Source organism: Thunnus maccoyii, chromosome 6, assembly GCF_910596095.1.
Source record: "Thunnus maccoyii chromosome 6, fThuMac1.1, whole genome shotgun sequence".
Lineage (NCBI taxonomy): Eukaryota > Metazoa > Chordata > Actinopteri > Scombriformes > Scombridae > Thunnus > Thunnus maccoyii.
The window spans coordinates 33,495,516-33,509,523 of NC_056538.1; the positions used below are offsets into that span (position 1 = coordinate 33,495,516).

Consider the following 14,008-nt stretch of genomic DNA (forward strand, 5'->3'; position numbering starts at 1 on the left):
AGTTCAGCTGTGGTCGGGACTTCTGCAGTGCTGCGTGCATCACTGACGCTACGCTAACGTTAGCTAACGTCCTTCTGAATTGTTTCCTGTCCGCTTGTTAAACTACAAACGTCTCATTTTCTGTTTCTACATGTGACTGTGGAGGATTCTGACGGAGCTGACAGATGTTGTGATGTTGCTTTCATCCTTTTTATCCGGGTGCAACCAAAACTTGACTCTTTTTGTTTTTTAGCGGCGGTTGGCAACCAGCATTGGCTGACCTCCTCAAACAGATGTTCTTGGACAGAAAGGGTGGAGCAAATCCTGTGGAGCTGATTGGTTAATTCTTGTCACATGAACCTGCAGTGTGTTTGCTCCATTTGAAATAGTTGAGATTATTTTCATCTCGTCCGAAAAAACAGGCGCGTTGCGTCGACGGCTTCACTTTTGAATTTACGTGCGCAAAAGACGCAACATCTGGACGACCGCTAACGAAAGTAAAGTAACGAGTTTACTTTTGCTGCTGAATAACGAGTTTAATATTTTTAAGTAAGTTGCTCGACACTGTTTAATAAGCTTTCATAAACTTCCTGCAGCTGCTTCGTCTCATGTTAGAAGGAGAAAATGATCACGGAAAAATCTGACGCCTGTTTCACCAAATCTGCAACAAGCTGCAATTTGCAACAAGCATTCTGACGTTTCCTGATGTTTTACGCCTGTAAATGTGTTCAAGAAATCTGTAAACATCTACTATTGTCTCAGTAATTGATCTAAATGTGTTATTATTATTAGTTGATTATGATTCCCTTTTTGTTTATTCATTTACACATTTTAAATTGTTATTATATAATTTTGATACACAAGCTGCTTGGTTGGTCTTTAAGGTATGAGAATAACATTTGTGAAGCCTCTATTAGATTTTTTTTACTCACTGATATTCAACAAAACAACATTTTCTGTCCTGTTGATTTTCTGTTTTCATCATGACATCACCGTCCTCTCTGGCTGCAGTTTAGAGGCTGAGAACGTCCGGATTCCCAGGTTTCTTTAATGCAACACGATTAGGTAAGTCTGGAGCCTTCAAACAGCACGTCTACATTTATATATGCAACATTCACCTGTCTGTCATCACCACAGCAACAGGAGATACATGTTGTTGTTTTGTCTTAATAATACATTATACAGATATGATGGTTAAAAGAGTTAAATATCTGTTTTTGGCATGACGGCTGATAATCAATAATCAAATACTACAATCAAAGATCATTCTCATCATTCTCATAACAACCCAAGCAGGGAAAAAAACATATTATTGGATTTATGTTGAGATTAAAATCAATAACTGATAATCAGCTGTAGTGTTCAGTCAAACCATTAAATCCCCCAAATAGTCAATAATCAGTCGTTAATAAAAACGAACCAATCATGACGCTGGAGAGACTGCTGTAATACTGATTGGGGTCGCCAGCTGATGACATCATCATTAAACCCCGCCTCTTTCACATGATTGGCCCGTGAACTGGAGGGCGTGTCGTTTTCCAACATTATTAAGTATGTTTTTTTTTTAACACGCTGTTAACATGTTGTTCTAAAAGATTAATTTCATGTTCAAAAGCGACACGCCCCCCCCCCCCCCCCCCCCCCCTTTTTTTTTTTTTTTTTAAAAAAGTGCACCAATCAGAACGCAGCGTGCCCGACCACATTATAAGACAAAAAGAAAACATACAATCGTGTTTGGAAAAAGGACAGATCGTGTGAATGTTATGCTCTAGAAAACATGCGGTGCCATTTTTCAACACATTTATATGTTCTGTCGTATCAGATCAGACACCAGATCATATCTTTAAGAGGTTTTAACGTGAGCATGCCGGCAGGTAACAGAGTCGACTCATCCGCTCAGTCCTGTTCAGACCGGATCAGAGTTACACAACAGAGCTGTTAGTGTCTCAATAAATCATTTAAATCCCCCCAAAAACGGCCGCGGCGGGGGCGTCACAACGCTTTTGGGAAAAATACATCATGCAATATTTCAGCCTGCAACTCCTCAGCAAAACTTGATCATCTGATCAGACCCTGAACGCAGCACGAAGGCAGAGACAGGAGGACGGTTCTTCGTTCTGTTTCATATCGAGCGATTTTAAATCCTGCAGCTTCACATCTTCACCGATCAGTTTATAAACCATCCGTCAGGTTCACTTCATCTCTATGAAAACTGACTTGAACAGTCTTTGTTTAGTCTACTGGATTATTTTTGTTAATTATGATGCAGTAACTATGGTAATTCATCCTCATCCTCATCATAACGTCCATGTATCTCATGGATGTCATTCTGAGGCTTGTTATTTCTGGGACTAGGATTTTACTTATTTATTATGTATCTATTTATTCATTTATTGACATGTCTGTGAGTACCTGTGTACTGACTGTCTCTGGCATACATCTGTCTGTTATTACTGCCAGACTGAACTGCTCTTTCAGGATAAATAAAGTTGTCTGAATGTGAATCGTTTGTCTTCTCTGCTGCATCACTGCATCACCACATGAAGACAACTGACACATTTGTTTTACAGATTGTGATGGATTGTGTACAGTTTTCACTTTTTTTTTTTTTTTAGATGTTTGATCACCATTACCTCTCAGAGCTTCTGTACTTTGACTTCTTCTTCTGTCAGTAACACATTTGATCTTTTATTAGCAACTTCTTTTCTTTTATTAGATGCATCAAAACTACTTTAAATCTGAGTGTCAAAGTTAATTCTTGACCTTAGAAATAATATTTGACAGTCATCTTTCTCATGAGCTTTTAAGTCAAATTACTATAATCTTATATTTTATTTTGTGCACATTTTGCTTCTGATTGGTTTACAGGTTCAACGAGTGATTCTTTACATGTCAAAAACACTGAAGAAACCAAACAATTCTGCAGAGTCAGATGCTGTTTTTATCCCCCTTTAAATCTGAGCGTGAAAGTTCATCCCTCACCTTGGAAACAGTGTTTGAAGTTTCCCACCTGAAACTCTACATCTGATGTGTGTCAAGTGATGAGTCTAAAGTTACGTAACACAGCTGCTGTGTTTACTCCCCGCGCAGCTGCTTCAATCCAGATGAGAGAAGCTCTGAGCTGATAAAAATATCAGTTATCATGTGCTCACAGAAACAAGATTTATAAGCAGCAGTGCTTATTAAGTGCTTTGCAGATATTTTATGCCCTTTTTTTTTTTTTCCCTGGGTTTTGCCTCTCAGGCTCTCAGGCTGCCAGAACTGTCTGAGAAGACGACCTGCAGACACCAGCTGAAGCCTTTTTGACTCTGATGAAGACACAGTAGTGTTTCAGCGTTGACCAGTGTGCTCCAGTCTTTTCTCATCTGAAACCTGCAGACGCTGCTCAGGGCTGAAAAAGTCTTTGTATGTTATTCGGGTTAAAAAAAAAAAACACGTCAGCTGTGTCTCAAATCACATACTTCTGTTAGTACACTGTGTACACTGTGTAATTACTGGCATAGTGCATGAATTTTGACAGGGTAGTGTCGTCTCAAATCAAACACAGCCGTTGTGCACTTACCGAAACAACGATCGCAAATTAGCATTAGCTAGCGTTAGCATTCGCGTTATCGTCCGCGCTACCAAATCATTACAGACTGCTAAATGAACCCAAAAAACATACTGATGGCTTATATCCGACAACAGTATAGTGGTGCTTAGTGCTAAAAAACACATATATAACTTACATTTGTATAATGTGGTGATGTTTACTGTAGTTACAACGTACTCGGCCGCCATTTCCAGTTTGACAAGTGGTCCCTCCCCTTCCGCTACGTAGCCAAGATGGCGACCATTGAGGGCGAGAAGTGTCCATAGTTCCACACTCAACTTTTTGACCGTTTTGAGTGCACCATCCGGGTTCTCACAGTGCATTTTCCCATACATCTCAGTGTGAACGCACTTATGCACTCAAAATGTTAAGTGTAAATACAGAAGTGAAGCGATTTGAGACGCAGCACTGGACTCTTTTGTTGGATTAACCTTGCCTTTCTGCAGCAGTGTTTAAGTTTCTGCAGGTTAATTTTCATATAAATGAAGTGAAACCAAGGAAGTCAATCTAACATCTGAGCATTTAGACGATGATCAGCAGAGATGTGAAGCTCATGTGATTTGTAGTAAACAGACAGAAACGTGAAAACACCACAATGCTCCTGTGGCGACCTCACAGAATGTCAGTAATCCGCAATAATCTGAGTTTTTCTACAAACCGTCCGGCTGTCAGACTGTTGAGATCACAAACATAAAGCAGATTACCTGACGGACCTCCTCCAGGGGGGGAAACAGTCCGGTTCAGACAGAGCAGGAAGTCTTTCACATTTCATTCCCCTCTGAACCTTTTATCGGCAGTGTCCGCAACAAAACCCGCAGGAAGTCCCCAGCCCGAGAACAAAAACAAAGAAAAAAAAAAACAAGGACATGTGGCAGCTGAACAGAAAACTCTTCTCTCTGATTGGACAGAACAATACGAAGAAGAAGAAGAAGAAGAAGAAGAAGAAGCGCGGCGTGTCGAAAGTGCGAAAGTTTTTGCATTCGTTAAGAAATGAAAGGAAGTGAAGTTTCTACATGGCTTAAAGCTTCGGAGTTCTCAGCGCTCGCTCGACTCGGAAAACATTTTGTCATCTTTGTGACAGTAATGATGATGATGATGATTACGATGTGGCGATGAAGAGTAGATGTGCTAGCCTCCCGGCGCCGTTTCAGCAGGGCTTTTTGCATAAAATGTAAATCATCATCGTCAACGTCCTGAATTTTTTTCATTTTCAAATAAGCCCCTCTCCCCTCGCCCTCCCCCGATAGATTTAAAATATTTCATCACGAGCAAGAACATTTTTTCCCCTTTTTTTTTTTTTTTTAGGTTTTTTTTTTTTTTGTTTTCTTTGTTGTCGCCGTCGTCATGGCGGTTGTTGTCGTTGGTGTGGTTGTAGTTGCTGTTGTTGCTGAACAGAGGGAGTGTTAAAACGGGAGTTCGCCTCCTGCTCCTCCTCCTGTGTGGGGGGGGGGGGTCGCTGCAGGCTATGACCCATCCTGCTCTGTGGAGTCCTCCGGCTGCTGCTCCGCTCGCTCCAGACTCCTCGCTCGCTCCTCGCTGTTCATCGTCGGGCTCCGCGAGGACTTCAGCAGCTTCTCCTCAAGCTCGTGCAGCGACGGCTCCTTATACATACAGACTGCAGGGGGGGAGAGCAGGGGGAGGGGGGAGGGGGGGGGGGGATAGACAGGGGGAGGGAAACGGTCTCGTTAAAAGAATCATAAAACAAACAGCATGAGGATCATCACAGATATCCATCAAATAAACACAAGTATTAACCAACTAAAACCATCAAGTAGAAACTTTACTAGTCTGGTAAAATGCTGGATATTTGTAGCAGAAACTGTATGTTGATGTATCAGTATGGAAAGATGCTTCATTAAAACTATACACAGTATGCATTTACAGGTATGAAATGCATTAATATGTATTTATAAGTATGTAATATTACATTTATAGGTATTTACATGTATGTTATATGCAAATATGTATGTAGAGGTAGGTGTCAACTATAGATATGTATTTACAAGTATATAATACATAAATACGTACATGTATGTGCAGGTATGCTGGGGTCCAAAGTCTGAGACCACTTTCAAATAGTATACAAATATGTATTTACAGGTATGTAATTTATAAATATGTATTTACAGGTATGTAATATATAAATATGTATTTATGGGTATGCAATATCTAAATATGTATTTACAAGTATGTAATTTATAACTATGTATTTAAGGTATGTAATATATAAATATGTATTTACAGGTATGTAATATATAAATATGTATTTACAGGTATGTAATTTATAAATATGTATTTACAGGTATGTTATATATAAATATGTATTTACAGGTATGTAATATATAAATATGTATTTACAGGTATGTAATTTATAAATATGTATTTACAGGTATGTAATAAATAAATATGTATTTATGGGTATGCAATATCTAAATATGTATTTACAAGTATGTAATTTATAACTATGTATTTAAGGTATGTAATATATAAATATGTATTTACAGGTATGTAATATATAAATATGTATTTACAGGTATGTAATTTATAAATATGTATTTACAGGTATGTAATATATAAATATGTATTTACAGGTATGTAATATATAAATATGTATTTACAGGTATGTAATATATAAATATGTATTTACAAGTATGTAATTTATAACTATGTATTTACAAGTATGTAATTTATAACTATGTATTTACAGGTATGTTATATATAAATATGTATTTACAGGTATGTAATATATAAATATGTATTTACAGGTATGTAATATATAAATATGTATTTACAGGTATGTTATATATAAATATGTATTTACAGGTATGTAATATATAAATATGTATTTACAGGTATGTAATATATAAATATGTATTTACAGGCATGTAATTTAGAATTATGCATTTACAGGTATGTAATTTATAAATATGTATTTACAGGTATGTTATATATAAATATGTATTTACAGGTATGTAATTTATAAATATGTATTTACAGGTATGTTATATATAAATATGTATTTACAGGTATGTAATTTATAAATATGTATTTACAGGTATGTTATATATAAATATGTATTTACAGGTATGTAATTTATAAATATGTATTTACAGGTATGTTATATATAAATATGTATTTACAGGTACGTAATTTATAAATATGTATTTACAGGTATGTTATATATAAATATGTATTTACAGGTATGTAATTTATAAATATGTATTTACAGGTATGTTATATATAAATATGTATTTACAGGTACGTAATTTATAAATATGTATTTACAGGTATGTAATATATAAATATGTATTTACAGGTATGTTATATATAAATATGTATTTACAGGTATGTAATTTATAAATATGTATTTACAGGTATGTAATATATAAATATGTATTTACAGGTATGTTATATATAAATATGTATTTACAGGTACGTAATTTATAAATATGTATTTACAGGTATGTTATATATAAATATGTATTTACAGGTACGTAATTTATAAATATGTATTTACAGGTATGTTATATATAAATATGTATTTACAGGTACGTTATTTATAAATATGTATTTACAGGTATGTTATATATAAATATGTATTTACAGGTATGTTATATATAAATATGTATTTACAGGTATGTAATTTATAAATATCTATTTACAGGTATGTTATATATAAATATGTATTTACAGGTACGTAATTTATAAATATGTATTTACAGGTATGTTATATATAAATATGTATTTACAGGTACGTAATTTATAAATATGTATTTACAGGTATGTTATATATAAATATGTATTTACAGGTATGTAATTTATAAATATGTATTTACAGGTATGTTATATATAAATATGTATTTACAGGTATGTAATTTATAAATATGTATTTACAGGTAAGTTATATATAAATATGTATTTACAGGTATGTAATTTATAAATATGTATGTGAAGGTATTTAATATACTGTATGTAATACACAGGAAGAAGAAGGAAGGGAGGGAAGGAGGTGAAAGGGAGGGAGAACATATGGAACAGGTGAGGATGGGGGTCGGGGGGGCAGGAAGGATGAGTGAGGTGTGAAGGAGAAGGACGAGGGATGAGGGACAGGGAGGAAGAGGAGAAGATGGACTGAGGGAAAGGAGGAGAGGAAGGTGACAGTTGACAGTTGATATTTTTAAATGGTGATGGGGGAGGAGGGGGGGAGGAGGGGGGGGGGGGTGAGGGGGGAGACAGAGCAGCTGAAAGCAGAGAAGGAGCTTCATGTTTCCTGTTAAACCTCCATCTGTGATATTAGAGCTTCAGTTTGTCCTCAGACTCAGAGGAAGCTCCTGCAGGACGACCTCTGCTCCCTGCTGATTGGTTCACCTCTGAGCTCCGAACCCTTCAGACTCTTTGAAAACATCTGATTCACATGCAGGACGTTAAACTGGTCACCCTGCTGTAAGGCTGCTGGTCAACAAACTGCCCCTTTAACTGCTGACTTCACAGTTGACACTCTGACAAAACATCAAAATAAGACAAATCTAATCTCAGATTGTTTCTTTAGCTCTCTGATCTGAAACTATCAAGATCAAAGGTAAGATTGATAAGCCTCTCTATTCTACAAGCTACATATTTTATTCCTTTTAAATGGAATTTGTTAAATTAAATGACTGAAAGCCTTTTAAATTTCCTGGCCTTAGAGAAGCGAATGCACTCTCAGATATTCTGAGACATATAGAGATATTTGCATGACTTGGAAACAAGTAATTATTAAATTATTAAAGAAATTCTGAGCTTTTTCAGATACTAATCATGAGTTTCCAAATGTTGCACAAATTTTAAACCAAATTTCCAGGAAATCAGTTTGTTTCCATCCGCTGCTGTCGTGTGAATATTAGCAGATAAACAGCTGGTGGCGCTAATTCTCCAGTCGGTGCCGTTAAACCGTTGCAGAAGAAGAAGACACAATGAGATGACGTCATTAAAAGAGCAAAAGCTCAAACGATGGAAAACATGGTGGAAGTATGACATTTCTGTTAGTTACACTCTCCTCCTCATCGCTCCACACAGATCTAATTTCTGGCGGTTCCACTCAAGTTTTTATGTGCAAAGTTAAAATATTCATCAAAAAGACGGATAGAAACACTTTGTTTGTTTGTGTTCAGCTGACTGAACTCAGAGCTCAACAGAAACTTCCTTCCAGTAAGCACATTTCCATCCATCTATTTTTATGCACATTTTCCATTTACGCATTCAAAAACCTGAGTGACAACGCAGGAAATAAAAATTAAAATTAAAACTATCTTAAGCGAGTGTTTCCTCTCGGCTGAGGTGTAAGTGTTGTGTCATCTTGTCGTGTGTCTTCTTCTGCAACGGTTTAAAGCTTTAATCCACATTTTCTTTTGCAGATTTTCTGGAAATTAAGATAAAATTTGTGCTATGTTTGGATGGAAACCTATCTTCAGACACACTCCCACATACGCCTCCTGTGCACTGGTTTATAACTCAGCTCTACTGCTGTACATGTGAATTATGCACTAATTCACTCTGCTTTCTGTCTGAACACTCCTTCAGAGTAATTGGAAGGTGAATCTTTTTTCTCTTTAGATGAAGTTGGGTTCAGTAGTTTCCCCCTGGACATCCTGGACGTCTCTCTGCACTGGAGATGAAACTGATATCCATCTGAAACATCTGACTCTGACAGAAACTGGTGTTGGTGTTTCACCTTCGATGGGTCTGGGGACAAAGTGTGAGCAGGGTTTGGTTTTCTTCACTCGGTTTCCCTTCATGACGACTCCGTCCTTGTTGAGGCCCAGGAACCAGGCTCGGCCCGACTCGTGCTGCCGGTACAGCGTGGACGAGTAGATGACGTAGTAGTTCTCAAACACCGACTCCTTAAACTTACACTCTGCTGTGAAGACATCCTGACACACACACACACACACACAGAGAAAGAAAACACGTCTCAATTAACTTTTTTTTTTTTTTTAATATTATTTTTGTGGGATTTAATGCCTCTATTATAGGGACGGTGGAGAGATGACAGGAAGTGAAGGTAGAGAGTGATGACATGCATCAAAGGTCTGCAGCCAGATTCGAAACCCGCAGACGTTGCAGTTATATGACATGCATGTCAACCGGTACAGCTACCAGGACGCACCAGCATTAACATTTCAAATGCTCGCCTTTTAGTAGAAGTTAAAAACATTGTCTTCAACCAAAAGACACGGGGGGAGCTGGGGGGGGGGGTGTATCAAAGTCCAAAAGCACAAGGAGAGGTTCATACATACAAATCAATCCTTCATATTTCATTTAACTTGTCCAATACAAGCACAAAGGAAACATGCTCTGCCTTCTTCAGTGTGTTACAGTTTATATATCTAATATATCTGATCGATGTGGGGGGTTAAACTTCTCTTTGGTTAAATGTTTCTGTCTGTCACATCATTAGCCGTGTTTTCAGGTGACTGTGCTGATGATATTAATGAGCTGATGTCTCATGTACCTACATGTGTTTCTTTGCTACTTGAGGTACTTACTGTGTTTACATTTTATTCTACTTCCACTGCAACACATTTCAGAGGAGAATATTGTACTGTTTACTCCACAAAATGTGTTTCACAGCATTTTTTTATATTTGTAATGAATTTAAATCCATTTGTAGGATCTGTTTTAACTTATTTCTGTTGTTCAGTGTAAAATAGATGAATTAAATGTCCTTTGATTCATTGTTGTAAAACAATAAAACATAAAAACTGGGTGAATACTTTTTACACTCACTATATATCTGTATATAGATATAATAAATAATACACTTAATGGAGCCATTTTGCATGATGAGTACTTTTAATTTTGATACTTTAAGTACATTTTGCAACTGTACTTTTACTGATTACTAAGATTCTGAATGCAAACATCGTAATACGTCTTTTCATCTTTTATTTTCTATGCAGATGATACACAATTATATCTTCCTGTCGATATTAGTATTTGGTTTTCTGAAGGTTTGCTTTGACTAACCTTCAGGATAACTGTCACCACCACCTTAAGGAGGGAAAGATAATTACACTGATTGCCTTTGAGGAGAAAAAGTTCACAGTCCCACTTCTATTCATCACAGAGCATTCAGACATATTTGGAACCATTTTTGGAGTTTTTAATTATAGAACCGTCTTTTAAGACTACAGAGTGTTTGAAACATTAAGTTTTCTGCTGTGAATCTGAAACATCCCAACTAGGATGCAGCTGGATAAAGTGGTGAATATATAGTATAATACTTCTTCCACCACTGGTTGATACTTTCACATCAACAAAACAAGAATCTGGACAACGATATGCTGTGAAAATGCCCTTTAAAGATCAGATGAGCTGCAGATTTTATTTTATCACACATTTTTTGGCCATACTTAGTTTAACACAGGTGTCAGAAACGTAGTAACAACAAGCTGAAGGTACAATCAGTCATGTTTGACTAACTGGGGACAAACTGGGCTGAAACTGGGATCCATGTTGTTAAGTCTGGACTGTTATAGCCAAACAAAATCCAAATTTAGCACTTTGCAGCTACCTCCAGATATCACAGGTGTGTGTGTGTGTGTGTGTGTGTGTGTGTGTGTGTGTGTGTGTGTGTGTGTGTGTGTGTGTGTGCCCTCTGGATATAACAGGTGGTCAAGGAGGAGAATGGACCAATCAGAGCAGAACAAACACACACAATGCAGAAAGCTGTTCTAATATTAAACACTCACATACAGTTTCTACCTGCATCTACACTGTTCAGCACCTTTGTGTTGTATTTTCAAAGTTATGTTATGAAAGGTGTTTATTTTCACGTCTCTGTTCTTAACTTTAAAATTTCCTTTAAAGGCTTTCTGTTCTTTTCATTTGTATTTTAATGTTTTCGTGCAGTTTTTTTTAAAAACGTTTTTTAGTGTATTATATAAAAGCATCAAATCATGATCATATCAAAACTAATGAAAAATATATAAATAAACTTGCCTTGCCCGCTGATCTGTTGATTTTTTAAAAAAATCGGTTTAATCTATAAAATAGCGATAAATATCCTTCCTATTATCCAAGAATCCAAGTCTCATCTTCAAATGTCTTGTTTTGTCTGATCAACAGTCCAAAACCCAAAAAATATTCATTGATAATATTTTAAAAACTTGATAAATCACTAAATACTCAAATCTAAAGTGTTGGCAATGCTAATGATTGACGAATCGATCGATCAACTAATTGTTTAATCGCGTGGTGATGCAGTGACTGCTTTGAAAACTCAACATGTGAAATTAAAAAAGTTAGCTGCTGACAAAAAACCTTTTTTAATGCAAGAAAACATACAGTCTATGTTTCATTAAGTTCACTAAACATAAACTCGTTTTCTTTCCTTAATCAACATTCATTTGTTCTGCTAATTAAAAACAGACCTACAGAAAACGTATTTTAAATTATTTTGCTGAATCAGAAAGTGACAAAACATTCTTGATATATTTTGGTAATTTGGTAATTTGAGCATCAAGCAGTGTGATCATACTGTATGTGGGGGGTTGTAATTTAACAGATATTAGTTCTGCAGACAGGATCAGCTAAACATGAGAACTACTGATGACGACAAAAAGCAGGAAAGGAGGAGGAAGAGGGAAAAGGGGGGTGTGGGGGGTTGAGGAAACAGAGGGAATACATGATGAAAACAGTTTCTTCTACCCAGCAGGCACTCCGCATCACATATCAAGACATGTGATCATTCAAATAAACAGTGTTTAGATGTCAGGGCCTCCCAGCACACAGCATAACTTCACTTTCAACTGTCTCTGTGAGGAAAACATGCTGTAACATTTTTACTTTACTGCGCAGAGGAAGAGAAGAAGAAAATGTTACACGCTTTATGTTTATCTTTACTTAAGGCTCCGAAGTGCAGTGATACAACCTAAGAAAGTGATCATATAAGAGCAACGTAAGACAACCCAGATTATTTTTCCTACAGCTGCTTTAGTAAACAGACTTTTTGAAGATAAACCCATTTGGACGCTCGTCCTGTTGAGAAAGTTTCCCTGAGATACTATTAATCCAAGCAGAAGAGGGTCTTCATCCTCCCGTTAAAGCAGAAGGTAAATCCCACATTAGTGTATCACACTCTCACTGTCTGCCGTCACTGATCATTGTGTCTGTCTGAGCTCCTCATCCTCAGTGACAGCAGCGATTCTTCCTCTGCTGTTTGACAGCTGATTCAGTCCTCGCTGTGTTTCTGCAGTTTCACTCCTCATCAATTTAAAAACGCATCACACGAGCCTTCAGAAACTCCTGCAGGTTAAACTGAGCTAACAAACACTTTTAGTGCTGATCGACTCTAACAGACTCACTTTAAACACACTGGAAGAAACTTGCTAGCCTAGCAACATTAATGCTACATCCAAAAACAACATCTGATGTTGTTACCACGTAACTGTTCAGTGACTCCACTTTTAGAAATGTAATTTCCAGAATAAATCATGGTCTTATATTTGGGCTGATATTGTAACAGCTTGTTGAAAGAGTGGTGGTGTTTTCCAGAGTAAATCTAACGATCAAATGTGGAAAATGAGGAGTATTGCTCTGTAACTTCTATACCTACAGTGTGCTGCAGTTTGTGTCATTAATATAATTCCAGATAAGCCTGCGTAACATGAAAGGATCTTAAATAATCCTATAAAAATAATGATGAGATATACTATTAGCAGGATGGTTGTTTGTGGTTTTGACACATAAATCAACATATCATCTGCATATAAGGATATTTTGTTTTTAAAATTTTATAGGTTTATTGGTTCATTAAAATCAACTTGCCTTTAAAACAGACTTAAACCGGTAACAAGGGCTGCCAGGACTAATGCCAAGTCCATGTTCATATCATGCAGACCATAAATACGAGCTTCTAGTTGTAATTAAACAGTCTGAGATCCGAGTAACCGACAAATCTTTAACAGCTATGATTTCTCCCACATTGTGACGAGAACAACAAAAGTGTAAAACAGTAAGTGCCATAAATTCTACAAAAGTTACATGTAAATAAAATCAAGTATTTGTAGTATTTATATCTTTGTTGAAATGACACTGTGGTTGCATTTTACTGTCTTTAAACAGACTTCAACATCTTACAGAGAAAATCTGCCTGAGGAGGCTTCCTGCAGTGAAAACATGTCTACTTTATATCTCTAACATCTCTATCGTCTCTCTCTTCCTCCATCACGCCATCTCGTTTCTTATGCTGTGCACCAGCAACTGAAGAATAGCATTTTAAAGTTTTATAGAAGGAGCAGACATGAATAATGGATGCTGAATGAACTCACTGAGGCGAAGCAGCAATACAACAGCGAGTAGCTGCACTCTGTCTGCACTGCAGACTGATCAGGTCTGTCCTGTTCTTATTAATATTATTAACTATTGTGTTACTATTATTGTGTCTCAATATGAGTC

At 36.5% G+C, this 14,008-nt stretch overlaps 1 protein-coding gene across 4 annotated transcripts in view; it reads right to left on the reverse strand.

The window, feature by feature from the left end:
* Positions 1–4,885: 4,885 nt before the first annotated feature.
* LOC121898508 (fibroblast growth factor 12-like) overlaps positions 4,886–14,008 on the reverse strand; it is a 49,801-nt gene continuing 40,678 nt past the window's right edge. For all 4 annotated transcript variants that reach the window (XM_042413651.1, XM_042413649.1, XM_042413652.1 and 1 more), the window contains 2 exons: positions 9,282–9,480; positions 4,886–5,186 (listed from right to left, as the gene is read on the reverse strand). In XM_042413651.1, coding sequence (XP_042269585.1) covers positions 5,035–5,186; positions 9,282–9,480 — 351 coding nt within the window. In that variant the 3' untranslated portion in view covers positions 4,886–5,034. The remainder of the gene's footprint in view (positions 5,187–9,281; positions 9,481–14,008) is intronic.